Below are 19,400 nucleotides of genomic sequence, written 5' to 3'. Positions count from 1 at the left end.
AAATATATAAAAAGGAGAAAACTACCAAAGACCCGTCTAATGATGTAGCTTTTATCAATGATACTAAACCTACAATAATCTAAATTATAGGTGTGACTATTTCATATTAAAGTTAACTGTAAACTAGCCTGTTTACATCAAGAGCTTCACAGCATATCGAAGTACATGAAGGCAGAGCAGAAGCTAAACAGCAGTGTGATGCCGTCCCCATTGCATGAAGTATATTTATGCCATGAGGGTTTGTTTCCTCTCACTGCCCACAGTGTCCTGATGGAGAGAGCAGACTCCCCTGTACCCAGCTGTGTTTCCCTAAAGAGTGACTGGTCAATGGAGCCCCCAATCGTCTTCAGAGAGGGACCTTTTCCTACAGATCAAAGGTAAATGTGCATTTAAACAAACACTGTTTAAAACACTAAAGCTCTCAGTCAAATGGCAAAGAGACACATACAAGCTATGAGGAAAGAAACTTTATAATGAATGCATAATTTTTTAACTTGTCAAATGCAGTTGTCTTTGAGAATTTAAACAGATGTTCTGTCTGTATTCTGTCTGTGTTCTACACTGTCCAGCCAAAAAAAGTCACCATATGAATTTAAATCAGCAAATACTTAAAAGCCAATGACTGGATCAGTTTTATATCTCAGCAACGTCATGCAGCAATAAAGTGAAGTCAGCTGAGAGCCTGAATCTACTGACTGGCCAGGTTATCACATCAATGGATGTTTTCTTTTTATTTACTCTGTGGTTAATTAATACATAATTAATACGTAAAGTCTTACTATTTAACCTGATGTTTTTTTGAGTTAAATCTGCCTACTTTTTGTAAATGTAGTATAAAATGTTTTAAATAATATGTCCAGTGCCAATTAAGATAAAGGGTCGTGTTCAGCATCTGGTGCAAAGTGGTACCAGGCATGATGCATGTGTCTCTGCCAGCATGAGCCTGATGCTGCTTCCTGTCCAGCTGGGAGTTAAGGGCTTTGCTCAAGGGCCCAAAGACATGTGACTGTTCTGCTGAGGCTGGGAATAAACCAGCGACCTTCTGATCACAGGCCCAGAGGCTTACTCTGCCGAGGCTGGGCGTAAACCGGCGACCTCCTGATCACAGGCCCAGAGGCTTACTCTGCCGAGGCTGGGCGTAAACCGGCGAGCTCCTGATCACAGGCCCAGAGGCTTACTCTGCCGAGGCTGGGCGTAAACCGGCGAGCTCCTGATCACAGGCCCAGAGGCTTACTCTGCCGAGGCTGTGCGTAAACCGGCGACCTCCTGATCACAGGCCCAGAGGCTTACTCTGCCGAGGCTGGGCGTAAACCGGCGACCTCCTGATCACAGGCCCAGAGGCTTACTCTGCCGAGGCTGGGCGTAAACCGGCGACCTCCTGATCACAGGCCCAGAGGCTTACTCTGCCGAGGCTGGGCGTAAACCGGCGACCTCCTGATCAAAGGCCCAGAGGCTTACTCTGCCGAGGCTGGGCGTAAACCGGCGACCTCCTGATCACAGGCCCAGAGGCTTACTCTGCTGAGCCACATGCTGCCCCCCCCCCGCCCCCCCCTCAAAAAAACCCACTGTCGCCTCTGGCTGGCTCTCTGGGGGCATTTGGCAGGGACGATGTGAAGCGCTTTGAGACAATATAATATTGTGAAAATGCACTAAGTAAATAAATTTGCATTGGATTGAATTACATTCACTTTTCTGCCTTATTCACAGAGACCAAATTGAAGAATGCAGTTCAGATCTACATGATAAATCGGGTTTATCATCCATATTGAAGGTCTGTATTTGTTGCTGATATGTTTTCTTAGCTGTTATGTGAATTAGCTTATATTTTATACAGCTGAATAATAAGAAATTCATCCTGTTAAAGGAAATATATTTAAAACTATGATTCACATTTAAAACTTTGAAAATGTTTGGTGCAAGTAGCAATAATTAACTGTGACTGTTTATTTTAGTCACTAGAGGAAAAAGCCGTAAAGTTCCTAAAGGATGAGCTGATGAAGTTTGTGAGGTACCTAGATCAGAATTACCCAGAATGCCCTGGGCCTCAGCTGGAGGAGGACAATGACCTGGACAGTGATGGTCAGATGCAGAAGACCTGTGGCAGAGAGGGAGCTCTGAAGATCACACTATACATCCTGAGGACCATGAAGCAAAATGATCTCGCTGACATACTGGAGAAGAGTAAGAGCCTCATGACATTCTGTACATGTACAGTACTGTGCTAAAGTCTTAGGCAGCCAGAGAGAAGGATCTTCATGTTGGTGTCTGAGCCAATCCAAAAACTTTCCTAAAGTCACCCCAGTATTTGCAGAAATCGTACATCCATGTATTTTTTGACTTGACCACTAGCACACGTCATATGGCTAATCAATATCTCATTGACATTTTTACTAATTTAATTAGTGAATGAAGTGAGCTGGTGGTGAAATGTAAGGAGCACATGGACTGGACTGTGGTGCCCTGAGGAGGTTTGGGGGCTGAAGTGATGCTTTAGGGTTTTTTCTCCAGAGCAACTTACTTCCCAGATAAATGGCTTTAAACTCGTGGTGTCAATCGATTCAAAAATAATCCAGTTAATCACAATAATAGGTTGTGATTAATTATGATTAATGACACGTTTAAAATGGTGGTCAGCTATGTGATGGCTGCCCCACAGCCACACAGCTAAATTGTATTTATGGTCATTTGTTATTCTGTGTTGGAGTTTGTTTAGTTTAAGTGCACTAAATTAGTAATTATTAAATTGTTTAGGTATTTCTTTATTTGTCACATTTAACCAGTTGCTAGACGAGGCGCGCACGTTTAGTTAACTGGAATAATGTGTTAGGTATATATTGAGTTTAATTATTTTCTTTGATTTACCGTGTGTGGAGTGCAGGGGAGGATTCCTTGTTGCTCCAGTCAAAGAGGTGGCCAACATGGAAGCTGGGCTAAATGCAGGACATTGGACAACTCCAACTAGCTGTTTGCAGTGGGGGTGGAATAGTTTACATTTGGTTTCTTTTTGTTGTTTAAGTACATTTTTTGGATTAATTTAAGTTAACTTGATTTTGTTTGGTTTGTTTAAAACATTAGCTGACTTTGTATTGATGTATCTGTGGTATTTGTTGTTGGGTTTCCCCTTTTTGTGTCTTGTGGTTTGGCCAACCAGTGTATATATAGCCCTCATGGTGTCTTGTTAGGAGAAGGTCAGTTTGTTTGGTTTCGGTTGTTATTTTGGGCCCAAGTTTATTCTTTGTTAAATTGCTTTCTTTGTGAATTAAAAAAAGGTTTTTTTCCTAATTCGTCTGTGTTCCTCGTGCCTTCCATCTCGGTCCATGACAGATGGTGGCAGTGGTGGGATCATTAGGTAGAGGACACAGTTTTTTCATTATTTTTTTTATATATATAGTTTTGGAATGATGCTTCGTGGAGGTAAAGGATCAAAAGTGAGCCGGGCTGGGACAGAGATACAGGCTGGGCCAGAGGTGCAGACTGATGGGACTGAGGTCGAAGAGGCTGGAGCTTGTGGAGGACCTATAGGTACCGACAGGGAAAACCCTAGAGAACAGTCTTTAGCAGAGCTGCCAGTAATTTTTCGGGCATTCATGGGGCAGCAAGAGGCACGAGAAGCACGGATGAGTGAAGAAGCAGCACGACAGGAGCAGCGTTTTAAAGCTTTACAACACCAATTTCAGCTTTTGCAGCTGGAGGTGCAGGCTCGTACTTCTGTTCCGGAGCTATTGGTGACAGGACCAGAGTCACAGGAGGTTTCTGAGGTACCTTATCCATCTCTACAAGCCCCGGGTATGCTCGCACCAGGCCATGAGCGAGCCCGTACTTTTGCAGGGCAGTCTCGCTCCTTTAGTGACCCTAAACTGGAAAAGCTAACAGAGGATGACGATGTGGAGCATTTCTTGTTAACTTTTGAAAGAATTGCAGCAGCATGTCGGTGGCCCAGGCCAGACTGGGTCTTCCACCTTCTCCCCCTGTTAACTGGTAAGGCCAGAAGTGCATATGTTCAGATGGACTTGGACGAGTCTAATGAGTATGATTGTGTAAAAATGGCAATTTTAAGGAAATATGACATTAACCCTGAGACTTACAGGCAGAGGTTTCGTTCCTCAGAGGTTAGACGTGGAGAAACCCCTAAGGAGTTGTATGTGAGGTTGAAGGAGCTGTATAATAAATGGACTCAACCCAATGGTAAGACAGTTTATGATATTGGGGAAGTACTTATTTTGGAACAGTATCTCAGGATGTTGTCCCCAAAGTTGCAGGTGTGGATTAAGGAACATGATCCAGTTTCTGCTGCTGAGGCGGCCAATCTGGCTGATGTGTTCATAGCTGCTCGCAGAAAGGGGGAACCATGGAGTTATGCAGCGGGGAAGACTGCAAGAGACTCCCACAGGCAAATGCCCGCCCAGTACCATCAAAATCATACATCAGGTGTGAGTAATCCCCTCATAAGGGAGAGTCAGTTGGCAACAAAGCAAGGTAAAATACCTGTTTGTTATCTGTGTGGACAGGATGGTCATACCAAGCCTAGGTGCCCTCGGAATCCAGCTAAGCTCACCCAAATGTGTCTGGTGCCATGTCCAGAATTAAAATCTATGCCTGGTACCTATCAAACCATTTCTGTTAAAATAAATGGCAGACCTCTTAAAGCTTTGATTCTGGTAGTGACCAGACCCTGGTTCAGAGACAGTTTGTACCCACCAATGCCATTAGTTCACTGGAGACCCTTCCCATTTTCTGTATACATGGGGATGAGAAGCTTTACCCTACAGCTGATGTTTATATTGAGCTCCGTGGTCAGGCCTATTTATTAACGGTTGGAGTTGCCGATCATTTGCCTTTTTCAGTGGTCTTGGGACGAGATATGCCTGTCCTTTTGGACCTGTTATCTCCAGTCCAGAACTGTAATATGGTGGTTACCCGGGCCCAAGCTAAACATACGGAAGAGCCCTCATCAACTCTCAGTGTGCTGCCTTTTTTTGGTGTTGACTGGGAGACACGGCCTGGGAAGTCTAGAAAGCCACGGAGCCAGCGGAGGCAAGAGAAGTTCCACCATACTGTTTTAAATCCATCGGCTGGTGTAGCTCCTGACATGTCTTTGGGCTATGAGATCCCAGTTAACATGGTTGAAATGCAGCAAAATGACCCAAGTTTGGCTCCTTTCTTTGTGGGGGTAAGGGAGTGGGAAACAGGAACTGAGGCTGGTGGACTGGATGAAGAGTACTTCCTGCAGAAAGGTGTGTTGTATCGACGGCAGGGGTCAGTTGTGCAGTTGGTGGTTCCCAGTACGGCTCGGCACCTTGTACTTACCTTGGGTCATTCCATCCCCTGGGCTGGTCATCTTGGGAAACATAAGACGATAGCTCGCATTAAACGGCATTTTTTTTGGCCTGGCTTGCAGTCTGATGTGGCTAAATTCTGTAAGAGTTGCCCTCAGTGTCAGTTGACATCAGCTAAAGGCCCTTCTAAAGTTCCACTGCAGCCTCTGCCCATTATTACTACCCCATTTCAGCGGCTGGGTATGGATGTTGTTGGTCCAGTGGAGAAAAGCAAGATGGGTAATCGGTACATGTTGGTGGTTACAGATTATGCAACAAAATATCCTGAAGTTTTCCCCTTAAAATCTGTTAAAGCAAAGGTTGTGGCATTTTCCTTGGTGCAACTATTTTCAAGGGTTGGTTTTCCATTGGAGATTTTAACAGACCAAGGAACTAATTTTATGTCCACACTGCTTCAACAGGTGTACAAGCTACTTGGCATTAAAAGTATAAGGACTACACCTTACCACCCTCAGACAGATGGGTTGACTGAACGGTTTAATCAAACTCTTAAGCAGATGCTTCGGCAATTTGTGAATGACACTGGTTCAGATTGGGACCAATGGCTCCCCTACTTACTTTTTGCATATAGGGAAGTACCGCAGGCCTCTACAGGTTTTTCTCCCTTCGTGTTGCTTTATGGGCATGAGGTCAGAGGGCCACTTTCCCTCTTAAGACAAACTTGGGAAGGGGACCAGGGAGGGACTGAGTCTGTCAATGTCATTTCATATGTGGTACAGATGAGAGAGAAATTGAAAGATATGAGTGAGTTGGCTCAAGCACATATGGCAGATGCTCAAGGTCGTCAGAGGTTTTGGTATGATAGATCAGCTCGTCAGAGGAGTTTTACTCCGGGTCAAAGGGTTTTGGTGATGCTGCCTACTAGTGAAAGCAAGCTGCTGGCAAAGTGGCAAGGTCCCTTTGAGGTGCAGAGGAAGTTGGGACCTACTACTTATCAAGTAGCCACCCCGGGACACCATCGGTCCAGCAGAGTGCTTCATGTGAACCTTCTGAAAGAGTGGGTGCCAAGGCCTGAACAAGGAAGTAAGGTGTTGCTCATCAGGAGTGTGGAAGAAGAGGAAGAGGTCGATCAGTATTTGCCTCTACCATTAGCCCCTGAAGTGGATCTGAGCCATCTTGCAGAAGAGCAACGAAGGCAGGTGAAAACCTTATTCAATCCAGATGTATTTAAGGAGTATCCAGGTTGTACACATTTGGTGGAACATGATATTTGCCTGAAATCTGATGCGGTTGTAAAACGTATGAGTTATAGGATACCAGAACGCCTTCTTGGAGCCTTGAAGGAAGAAGTGGATTTCATGCGGTCAAGGGGGATTATTGAAGCTTCAAAGAGTGAGTGGTGTAATCCAGTGGTCTTGGTTCCCAAGAAGGATGGAACCATTAGATTTTGTATTGATTTCCGGTATCTTAACTCTGTATCAAAGTTCGATTCATATCCAACTCCACGTATCGATGATTTGATTGAACGTTTAGGGAAGGCAAAGTATTTGACTACAATTGATCTTTGTAAAGGTTATTGGCAAGTGCCCTTGACCCAACGGTCTCGGGAATTAACAGCATTTAGGACCCCCTGGGGTCTTTACCAGTTTACAGTTCTTCCCTTTGGCCTACATGGGGCCCCAGCAACCTTCCAAAGATTGATGGATCAAGTATTGGATGGGCTGTCGGATTTCGCTTGTGCTTATTTGGATGACATTGTCGTTTTCAGCAACACCTGGCAAGAGCATTTGGCACACTTACAGAGGGTGCTGGAGTGTCTGCATTCTGCAGGTGTGACCGTCAACCCTGCTAAGTGTGTTTTTGCTAAAACGGAGACGGAATATCTGGGGTTCATTATAGGTAATGGAATAAGGCCACAGGTTCAGAAGGTGCATGCTATTGAGGCGTGTCCTTTGCCACAGACAAGGAAGCAACTGAGATCCTTTTTGGGGATGGCTGGATTCTACCATCGTTTTATACCCAACTTTTCATCCAGGGCTGCTCTACTGACGGATATGACGGGTTCAAGATCTCCTAATCAGGTGCAGTGGACTACTGAGACAATGGCAGCATTTCAGGATCTCCAGCGGGCCTTGAGTACAAACCCAGTGCTCCACAGTCCAGATTTTAATAAATCATTTATTGTACAGACTGATGCTTCTGAAAGGGGACTTGGAGCTGTGCTTTTGCAGGGACTTCCGGAGGACCGACATCCTGTAGCTTTCATAAGCCGTAAGCTTTTTCCCAGGGAGTGTCGTTATTCCACCATTGAGAAGGAGGCTTTGGCGATTAAATGGGCCTTGGATTCCTTTAAATACTATCTGCTGGGTAGAGAATTTATGTTGGAGACTGACCACAAGGCTCTTCAGTGGCTGGAACGTATGAAGGACAATAATGGGAGGATCACGAGATGGTATCTGGCCATGCAGCCGTTTCGGTTTACAATCGTCCATGTTCCAGGCCGGGATAACATCACAGCCGACTACCTGTCCCGCTGTTGCAGCGAGGTTCCTGAAGGGGGGGTGTGTGTGATGGCTGCCCCACAGCCACACAGCTAAATTGTATTTATGGTCATTTGTTATTCTGTGTTGGAGTTTGTTTAGTTTAAGTGCACTAAATTAGTAATTATTAAATTGTTTAGGTATTTCTTTATTTGTCACATTTAACCAGTTGCTAGACGAGGCGCTCACGTTTAGTTAACTGGAATAATGTGTTAGGTATATATTGAGTTTAATTATTTTCTTTGATTTACCGTGTGTGGAGTGCAGGGGAGGATTCCTTGTTGCTCCAGTCAAAGAGGTGGCCAACATGGAAGCTGGGCTAAATGCAGGAAATTGGACAACTCCAACTAGCTGTTTGCAGTGCGGGGTGGAATAGTTTACATTTGGTTTCTTTTTGTTGTTTAAGTACATTTTTTGGATTAATTTAAGTTAACTTGATTTTGTTTGGTTTGTTTAAAACATTAGCTGACTTTGTATTGATGTATCTGTGGTATTTGTTGTTGGGTTTCCCCTTTTTGTGTCTTGTGGTTTGGCCAACCAGTGTATATATAGCCCTCATGGTGTCTTGTTAGGAGAAGGTAAGTTTGTTTGGTTTAGGTTGTTATTTTGGGCCCAAGTTTATTCTTTGTTAAATTGCTTTCTTTGTGAATTAAAAAAAGGATTTTTTCCTAATTCGTCTGTGTTCCTCGTGCCTTCCATCTCGGTCCATGACAAGCTATTTGCTAGTATTTTTTGGAAGATGAAACAAATACATGTGTGGTCCTGGAACAAAGAAATGCAGGACAAACTGGTCAAAGGAATCACATTTTTTTTTTTAATATTACATCTTGGTTTTGAGGAATTCTGGCTTTACAAAAATCATAGCACATACTATAAATATAACTCATCACATAATGTACATTTTTCTCTCAGTTTTCACCAAGAGACCCCCTACCCTCTGTTAAAATGCTTCAGTCTCCCGCTCTGGGCTGCATTTCCCAAATGCACAGTTGCTGACTTACATAGTTAGGAAACACGCCCCCTGCTGGCAGACGCTCTCACAGACCCGTAAGCAGAGAGACGCCACACTAAACCACCATACTAGCCCTATAATGCCAACCAGTGCTGGTAAAGTTATGGAGGCTATAATCAAAGAGAAAATGGTAGATTACCTGGACTCAAATAACATTTTGAGGGATAGCCAGCATGGATTTAGGAGAGGTAGATCCTGTTTAACAAATCTGTTGGAGTTTTTTGAGGAAGCTACTCAGGAAGTTGATGATAAGAAGGCCTATGATGTCATCTATTTAGATTTCCAAAAGGCTTTTGATGTTGTTCCCCACAAGAGGCTCTCACTTAAACTCAAAGCGACAGGTATTTTAGGAACTGTAGCGACTTGGATTGATAACTGGTTAACGGATAGGAAGCAGCGAGTAGTTATAAGAGGCTCGATGTCACAGTGGGCCTGCGTTCATAGTGGGGTACCGCAGGGTTCAATTTTAGGACCACTTTTGTTCCTAATTTACATAAATGATATAGACACCAATATATACAGTAAACTGGTGAAATTTGCAGATGACACCAAGGTGGGTGGTGTAGCAGATACTGAACTAGCGGCTCAGCAGCTACAGCGGGATCTTAATTTAATTAGTGACTGGGCTGACACCTGGCAGATGAAATTTAACATAGACAAATGTAAGGTACTCCATGTAGGGAGCAGAAATATAAAGTACAGGTATTTTATGGGACCTACTGAAATAAAGGTAGCTGATTATGAGAAAGACCTTGGTGTGTATGTTGATGCTTCCATGTCTCATTCTCGCCAGTGTGGGGAAGCAATAAAAAAGGCCAATAGGATGTTGGGGTACATCTCCAGGTGTGTGGAGTTTAAGTCAAGGGAGGTAATGCTAAGATTATACAATTCCTTGGTGAGACCTCACCTAGAATATTGTGTACAGGTTTGGTCACCATATCTTAAAAAGGACATAGCGGCCTTAGAAAAGGTGCAGCGTAGGGCCACAAGAATGATTCCTGGTCTTAGAGGAATGTCATACGAGGAAAGGTTATTTGAGCTAAATCTGTTCAGCCTCAAGCAAAGGAGACTGAGGGGGGACATGATCCAGGTCTATAAGATTCTAACAGGTTTGGATGCTGTTCAACCGAATAGTTACTTCAGCATTAGTTCAAATACAAGAACTCGTGGCCATAGGTGGAAATTAGCGGGAGAACATTTCAAACTGGATTTAAGGAAGCACTTCTTTACACAGCGTGTAGTCAGAGTATGGAATAGTCTTCCTGATAACGTAGTGCAAGCTGAATCCTTGGGTTCCTTTAAATCAGAGCTAGATAAGATTTTAACAACTCTGAGCTATTAGTTAAGTTCTCCCCAAGCGAGCTCGATGGGCCGAATGGCCTCCTCTCGTTTGTATAGTTCTTATGTTCTTATGTTCTTATGTTCTTATAATGCGACGTGACGTCACACCTCTGGTCCCGATATACCCGCCCCCCCAATGTTAACACTGTAGCGCCGGTGGGAGGGCTTCCGTATAGCGGGGGCCTATTAGCATATCCCAGCATGCTCGCCGGCCATGTACATAGCCCTGTTGTGTTTGTTATTGTAAATCCCTGTGCTGTTCCCCATTGTCCTGTGTGCCCTTGCCTGTGTCTTGCGTGAATCCTGCCTGATCCTCACGTGTCTTTAGTCATTATATAAATTACCCACAGTTTGTGTGCCTGACTGTCTGGCATCTGACCTCCCTGTGTTTCCGTCTCATGGTGCTTTGGTGCTTGTTGAGTACCTGTGTTAGTCTTTTTAAGGCCTTAATAACAGGACATTGTTCCCCCCTTCAGAAGAGCCTCCTCATCTTTCGCTGTCGCTGCTCGGTCTGCCGAGAACCACGATACGAGACCTCTGACCCTGGATCAGCGTAGAGAATTAATTTACATTAAAAACAAAATAGAACATTAAGGTTTCCTGATTAATCGCATGCATTAACGCGTTAATGTCGACAGCATTACTTTAAACATTTTCTTTGTCTGCCTAACACTTATGCACAATACTGTATGTGGCGTTACAGTGAAGTTTGTATGGTAAGACTACATTTCACATTTGTCAAAGTTAAATATCTGGACTTGTATGTGTAAAAAAGTCTGTTTTTGGAAAATATTCTTCCTCTCATACTGACCAGAATCACAGTAAGAATTAATGCATTTTCCTCTCATTACTTTTCAGGACAGCTCATGTCGCAATATCAGCGCACAATCAAATGTAACCTGAAGAAGAAATTTGAGTGTGTATTTGAAGGGAAAGCTAAGGAAGGACAGCCAACACTTCTCAGTGAGATTTACACAGAACTCTACATAACTGAAGGGGGAGCTGGAGGAGTCAATGATGAACATGAAGTGAGACAGATTGAAACAGCATCCAAGAAAAGGGTAACAGAAGATACTACAGTCAAGTGCAATGATATATTTAAACCCTTACATGGGCGTGTGACACCTATCAGAACTGTACTCACTAAAGGGGTCGCAGGTATCGGGAAAACAGTCTCTGTGCAGAAATTTATTCTCGACTGGGCAGAAGGAAAAGCAAACCAGGACATTCACTTCATATTTGCTCTTCCTTTCCGGGATCTGAATTTGATCAAGGATGAATACAGTCTGATTGATCTGCTTCACCACTTTGTCCCAGAACTGAAATCACTTGAATCCACTGAGCTGTTTAGGTACAAAGTCTTGTTCATCTTTGATGGTCTGGATGAATGTCGCCTTCCTCTAGATTTTCAGAACAATGAGAGCTGGTTTGATTTAACAAAGAAAACGTCACTGGATGTGCTGTTGACTAACCTCATCAAGGGGAATCTGCTTCCATCCGCTCTCCTCTGGATAACCTCCCGGCCAGCAGCAGCCAATCAGATACCTCCTGAGTGTGTCCACCAGGTGACAGAGATACGAGGGTTCAGTGATGCCCAGAAGGAGGAGTATTTCAGGAAGAGATTTAGTGATCAGAACCTGGCCAGCAGGATTATCACACATGTGAAATCATCAAGGAGCCTCTTCATCATGTGCCACATACCTGTGTTCTGCTGGATTTCAGCCACTGTCCTTCAAAGGCTTTTTAGTGAGACTGACAAGGGAGAAATTCCAAGGACTCTGACTGAAATGTACACACACTTCCTGATCTTTCAGGTGAGTTTAAAAAATGACAAGTATATGAAAAACTATGAAATCAGCCAGGAATTCCTTTTGAAACTTGGTAAACTGGCTTTTGACAACCTTGAGAAAGGCAATCTCATATTTTATGAGCAAGATCTGACAGAGAATGAGATTGATGTCAGTGAAGCTTCAGTTTACTCTGGAGTGTGCACAGAAGTCTTTAAGGAGGAATATGGGTTGTATCAGGAGAAGGTGTACTGCTTTGTGCATCTGAGCATCCAGGAGTATCTCGCTGCTTTATATGTGTTTCTGTCAAACTCATCAGCTGACCTGCTGCTGGCTGCAGTGGATCAGGCATTAAAGAGCAAGAATGGACACTTGGACCTCTACCTCCGCTTCCTCCTGGGCCTCTCAACAGACTCCAGTAAGACTCTGTTACAAAAACTACTGGGACAGACAAGAATCAGCTCACATTCCACTTTTAAAGGATCCTTAAAAAGACTACCGGGACAGACAACAGCCATATACATCAGGGAGAAAATACAGGAGAATTTATCTCCAGAAAGGACCATCAACCTATTCCACTGTCTGAATGAGCTGGGTGACAATTCTCTAGTAGAGGAAGTACAAAGATACCTGAATTCAGGAAGCCTTTCAGCAGAAGACCTCTCGCCTGCACAGTACTCAGCTCTGGCCTTTGTGATGCTGATGTCAGATGAGGAGCTGGATGTATTTGATCTGAAGAAATTCTTCAGATCAGATAAAGAGCACTGGAGGCTGCTGCCTGTGGTCAAGAACTCCAGGACGGCTCTGTAAGTGATGTGGGGATGGGAAATCATGTCTGGTCTGGCAGTAAACATGAATATTGTTTGAAATGTCTGATGAATATTATTATTTTGATAATTTTGACTTCAGCTGTTTCTATAGCAGTAGCTGATCTGGACCACAGACTTTATAATGACTGAAGGTAGTGATGTAGTAACAAACAAAAAATTGACGTTTCCGTTCCCATCCAGTCTGCCATCTGATCACAGGCACAGCATCCTAACCTGCTATAGAAACAGTGAGGGCTCTTTATCCACAGGGTGTATAAGTGGTATGTGAGTGTTATTGTCAGCAGGTGTGTTCATGTGATGGAGCCCAGAGCTGGGAGCTTCTGTATGATTGCTGTCTCTGGCTGCTCACTGTCGCCCTCTGCTGGCCTTAGCTGCTCCTGGCTGAGGAGAGAACACAACAGAATACAGTGGTACCTCGGTTCTCGAACTCACTAGAACGCGAATTTCTTGAAAGTCGAACAAACCAGTTTGACCTAGAACTCGATCTGAATATCAAAAGTCAAAATATAAATTGTACGCATCAGGAAATGAGTCATACTACAATGCAATTCTTACTTGAATGCCTTCTTCACGGACTGGACGATTGACCAAATAAAGCAGTGCAACATTACAGTAACTAACAATAATTAAACCACTTACTTACGTGTACTATTACAATATTTATGTCATTTATTTAAACTTTATTTTACCAGGTAAATTAACTGAAAACCAGTTCTCACTGCTTTACGTGATATTCGGGAGAAATAGCAGATTATGCATCGGAACTGCCTGGGATACAAACGTCATGCGTGTAACTAAACTCTTCAGCCAATAAGGGCAAAGGTGTGTTGTCATGGAGGCGGTTCCAGTTTGTGCAGCCGGGTGAGATATTGCAATGTATCTAACCGTAATGCATTACCTCAGGATCAGGATGTGTTGTTTTAAGCCAGCGCTGTAAGCAAGTCGAACGCCCCAATGACCGGACTGGGGAAACAAACTGAAACGCGGACTTAATACAGAGGACTAATGACAACAACCAGAAACAGCTGATCACATGGGGATCCCACACGAGCTTAACGAGGGGGCGTGGCACACAGAAGGAGCGGACGATAGGGGCAGGACAGGGGTAATGTTGAGATAAGATTTTCATTGTTTTGGAAGCCATCCATCCATTGTCCAACCCGCTTATCCTATGGGGTCATGGGGGGTCTGGAGCCTACCCCGGAAGCAATGGGCATGAGGCAGGGAACAACCCTGGATGGGGGGCCAGCCCATCGCAGGGCACACTCACACACCAGTCACTCACACATGGACATGTCTTTGGACTGTGGGGGGAAACCCACGACGACACGGGGAGAACATGCAAACTCCACACACGTGACCCAAGCGGAGACTCGAACCCAGGTCCCAGAGGTGTGAGGCAACAGTGCTAACCACTGCATCACCATGCCACCCCTTTTGGAAGCCATTAAGAAAAATAAGTACTCTTCTTGTTTTATCCTGTTCATTTTGTGTTTGAATGCCTAAAATAAAAACATATTTAGGTGTAATTTTGGGGGGCCGGGAACCAATTAATTGGTTTTCCATTATTTCTTATGGGAAAAATTCGATCAGAACTTTTTAGGATTCGATCCGGAGTCCGGAACGGATTAAGTTCGAGAACCGAGGTACCACTGTATCTTTATTGTCACAGTACATGTACAAAGAAACGATGTGTACTTCCCACCAATAACAACAACTGCAGTTATATATTAACATTGTTTAAAGTATATAATGAAAAAGTAACATTTATTTCCCCTGTGGATTAATCACGAGGCTGGATTTTTTTTCTCCATGACAGTCTGGAAGCCAGATTTTATATTGACTGTTAGTCATGTTAGTGATGTAGTAAAGTGACAGGTTTTCCATGACCTTCCTTTGTGTGACAAACAGCCAAGAGCCAGAATATCACAGAATGTTCGGACTCTGTGCCCATGAGTGGAAGGCCGCTGGTTCAGATCTCCTGAACGGCAGAGTGATGTCATCACTGGGCCCTTGAGCAAATCCCTTAATGCCAATCACTGCAGGGGCACTGGATGCTGGTCGACCCTGCGCTGTGACCCCAAACTTCCTCTCACCTGTGTGTGTCTATGTGTCTCATGGAGCAGAATGGGATGGGTGAAAAGACAATTTCCCCATGGGGATAAGTGAAGTATCACTGTTCATAAATATTTATTTTAAATGAATGTTCCTTTTAAAAGCATATCTGATAGGATTGGTAGTCCAACAGTTAGGGTTTTGGTGATTTTATAAGTTCCCAGGTAAAGCAATTTAGGATTTCACTCACAGGATCAGGAATTCAGGTGTCATTTAAAAAGCATAAACTCCTCTGGACATCATTCAAATCCCACATAAACACACAAACACAAACACACACACACATACATATATCTCAGGCAGGAACTGAACCCGAAGCCTTAGCCTTAGCCTGTAGTGCTGATCACTGAGCCACAGCGCTGCTCAGAGCTTTATGAAAATACTTATGCAGATATTAAAGAGTCTCAGGGTAACTGGCCCTTTAAGATCATTAAACAGCAGTGCATTAAAAAGTGGTTTGCAGTTGGTTACAGAGTTTCAAGGACATTGAAACAAGATAACTGATATATTTTAATTAATCTGTGTGAATGGATTTTAGAGCATATTCACACTCATGCCCTCATTCAAACTGTCTCTGGATGATTCTGCACACAAAACCTTTCAGGATATTTGTGCTTTGAAATGAAAATGTTCACTGTATTCTTCATGACAGGGAACATGATGAGCATCAGAGGATTGGCCAACATTAAAAATGTACCATTTTTAATCACTTTTCTAACCGTGGTGATTTAATTTTGTGTTGTGTTTATCCACTAATTCTCTTTGAACTATAATCTGTGCCTTTTATTATGCTGAAAAAAAGTTTGATTGTATATTTTGTATCACTCTGATCACTGATGTGTAGGATTTATACTGGTCTCTGTGTGTGTATAATAACACGGCTTCTTTTGCAGGCTGAACAGCTGTAATCTCACAGAGAAATGCTGTGAGGTGCTGGCTTCAGCTCTCAGATCAAACTCCTCACCCCTGAGAGAGCTGGACCTGAGTGACAATGACCTGCAGGATTCAGGAGTGAAGCTGCTCTCTGCTGGACTGGGGGATTCACACTGTAAACTAGAGATACTGAGGTCAGTATTACTGGGTATTCCGCACTGTAAACTGGTGATACTGAGGTCAGTATTACTGGGTATTCCGCACTGTAAACTGGTGATACTGAGGTCAGTATTACTGGGTATTCCACACTGTAAACTGGGGACACTGAGGTCAGTATTACTGGGTATTCTACCCTGTAAACTGGTGATACTGAGGTCAGTCATATTTGTCCGGTCAAATAGTAAACTGGTATTTCACGGTGACACTGCAACTGGGACACAGATTAAACCACAGGCCACAGGTATTTGACGGCACAATTGAGACACCCTCCACCCTGCAGACACAGAAAGGAGTGTCCTGGGAAGGGCTGAGGGATCAGCCACATGGCCAGTTCATTTACTCTGACTTAAGCTCCTGTTTAGGCCTCTAGATGCAGCAGAAAGACTAATATTATAAGAGCTTCTCATGTCTGAATTGTCTCAGCCAGTAAAGCGGCTGATCCTGAATCCAAGCTGCCTAAGCATGAACTATGTCAGTACTTTATAATATAAAGTGTTTCTGTGACGTTTGCAAGGCAAGTCACAGCACTCACACCATTTCATTCCCACTAAGCAGGTATAGATTTCAGCTTTTTATTTCTCAGAAAAGAGGACATGATGCGGATGTTTTGTTTTAATATTGTTATACTAACTTAATATTGTTACACTGTGTACTAGAGTAAATACCTGGGCTGGACTTTTCACAGTTTCATAGCAGAGGAACCTAAATCACATTTCCTCAGGTGGAATTACACCAAATAAAATACTCTCTTATTTTGGGTACCTGCTGCATGGACCCCTTCCTGTGTCACATCAGCCGCCTGTCAGCTATGAGAGAGGAATCACTCCTGTAATCAGCTCTCACTGCACTGTACAGATCTGTGTGGACCACAGTGTTTAAAATGTTCATGTGCTAAGGTCTCTCAAACAGGATTCCTGAAAGTACTGTTGCATCCATAAATTTTTCAAAATTAACTTTTACCTTCATAATTTGTACGATTTTAATATAAAACACGATGTGCATCAGGTAGGTCGGCCTGACTGGCCTGCATTAGCTGCTGGGGATGTTCACATCTCCTCCGGTCAGAGTTCCTAGTCACGTTGGGGACACCTGGCAGAAAGATGGCTGACCACTGCCAGTCATTCCTGTTGCTTGTCTAACCCTCTGGAAAACATGACAGAGTCAATATTGTTTCTTTGCCCTGGACACTAAGCAAAGCAAAACTTCCCAGGTTTCACTGATAAAACGTCTTGGCAGTTTCAGCTGCTGCTGAGATGCTCAGCTACAGAACGGAATATTCTGGGCCTTCAAAATACTGCAGCAGTAATTGGTCCACATTCCCTAAAGGTTACAAGGTCACACTGTGTATGGTTCACATCAGCTTCTGGTTACATCTGCTAAATGGCATCCTAATGATTACATTCTCTATGTGTTATACAGTACCATATAATATTCCATATGGACACCCTAAAGGGGCAGTCTTTATTTTAGGGGAATAAGGGGGGGCATTTAGGAAGGGCAGCTTAAGGGCAGCCGGAGTGTGGATTCTAGCTCCTTCCTCACGCGGCTGGACCCGGCTCCTTGGTCGCTGAGCAGGTGGGGGGCGGCAGTCCCTTCTGGGTGGTCATCCTCCAGGCGTCTGTGTTCAGAGAGAGAGAGAGAGACGACAAGCAGGCTGTTCACCAGTCACCCTCTCCCCCCCCCTGCCCACGATGCAGGCTCTGAGCCGTGCTGGGGGAGGCGATCCCGCCCCCTCTCTGGGGCTGTTATCAGCTGTCAGCTGCCTCCTGTTGACATTCCTCACTTCCTCACGGGTGGTTCTGCAGCCGACCGTGGGGATCTTGTGGTTTCTGTCCGGCGCTGTGGTGCTGATCGTCCTCTTTGGGATTTAGCCGACTTTCCTGCCCCTGTGGCGTCACACTGTTTGCTCTTGGCGTCACTGCAGGGCCTCATCCTCTCTGCCATCAGTGCTCTTCTTGTGGCAGGACTGTGGATGAGGGAGTCCAGCTCTAAGTTTCATTCAGTGGGTCACTGTCACTGGATGGTTTAATTTTGAACTGAGCTGATTATTGATGTGTGTTGCTACACAGTCAATGAGGCTAAAAGGTGAGCGTCAGTGAACAGTGTGTGGGGGCCGCAGGAACAGAGGCACACAGGTGAACCCGGGTGCAGAATAATGCCCCTAAATGGAAGCTTTTTATCAGGAACAGGGAGAGCAGGGATGGAGGAAAAGGGGGAGGAGCTGAATGGCTGCTTGGTCTGGAGGGGTCCAGGCCAGTCGCTGGTCCCAGTCAGGCTGTGGCTTTGGCCACGTCAGCACTGGCGTTTTGATGGGTTGCTGCCACCTGTATTTTGTCTGATATTTTGTGATTTCCTTTCTGCAGGCTGCCATTCTGTAGAGTCACAGAAGAAGGCTGTTCTTCCCTGGCTTCAGCTCTGAAGTCAAACACCTCACACCTGAGAGAGCTGGATCTGAGCTACAATCACCCAGGAGACTCAGGAGTGAAGCTGCTCTCTGCTGTACTGGAGGATCCCAGCTGTAACCTGGAGAAGCTGAAGTGAGTACAGAATATGTGTCTGACACACTACAGATACAGATTGCTGGATGGAATCCCTGACCAGCAAGGCACTACTGAGGTACCCTGAGCAAGGTACCGCCCCCAAGCACTGCTCCCTGGGTGCTGAATTAGCTGCCCCCTGCTATGTCACGATGTCACATATGGGTTAAATGCAGAGGACATATTTTGTTGTTGTGCACTGTGTGCTGTGGTGTGTCAACAATAACCACTGATCATTAAATTCTAATTCTAAATTCTGCTTTTCCTATAGTGTGGACCACTGTGGAGAGTGCAGGACCAGACCAGGCGTACAGAAATGTAAGTGTGTCTGCATGTTCTTATTAATAATGCCATTAATACCATTTTATGATTGTATTCATGCAATTGTTGTGATGAGTGTGGCTTTTTGCACTGTATGTGTCACGGCGTGTGTAGCACGGAGCGGGGAAGCAGGCGAACGGAAGCCAGGGATCGGGGAATACGGAGTTTAATGCCAAAACACAGAGCACGCAAAAACAACATCAATGACCGGACTGGGGATACAAACGGGAACGCGGACTAAATACACTGAACTAATGACAACAATCCGAAACAGCTGTAAAACACTGGGATTCCACATGAGGTTAACGAGGGGGCGTGGCACACATTAGGATCGGACGGAGCGGGGCATGACAGTATGTAGATGGATTTCCATGTTTTTATTTAGGTGAGTTTCTGTGTGTGTGACAGTTTAGACAGAATCCAAAGGGAAAGAACAAAACAGACAAAACATCCATCACCGTAACCACTTAATCCCAACTGGGGTCAGAGGGGGCACCGGAGCCTATCCCAGGAACAAGGGGCGCAGGCAGGAACCAACCCTGGGCACAG

At 44.5% G+C, this 19,400-nt stretch overlaps 1 protein-coding gene across 1 annotated transcript in view; it reads left to right on the top strand.

Moving 5' to 3' along the window:
- The window catches only part of LOC140588728 (uncharacterized), a 462,332-nt gene that overhangs the window by 272,513 nt on the left and 170,419 nt on the right, over positions 1-19,400 (top strand). Inside the window, exon 14 of the mRNA XM_072710663.1 lies at positions 264-377. Coding sequence (XP_072566764.1) covers positions 264-377 — 114 coding nt within the window. The remainder of the gene's footprint in view (positions 1-263; positions 378-19,400) is intronic.

The sequence above is a fragment of the Paramormyrops kingsleyae genome, chromosome 4 (genome assembly GCF_048594095.1).
Source record: "Paramormyrops kingsleyae isolate MSU_618 chromosome 4, PKINGS_0.4, whole genome shotgun sequence".
Taxonomy (NCBI): domain Eukaryota; kingdom Metazoa; phylum Chordata; class Actinopteri; order Osteoglossiformes; family Mormyridae; genus Paramormyrops; species Paramormyrops kingsleyae.
This window is presented reverse-complemented; position numbering and strand designations above follow the sequence as displayed.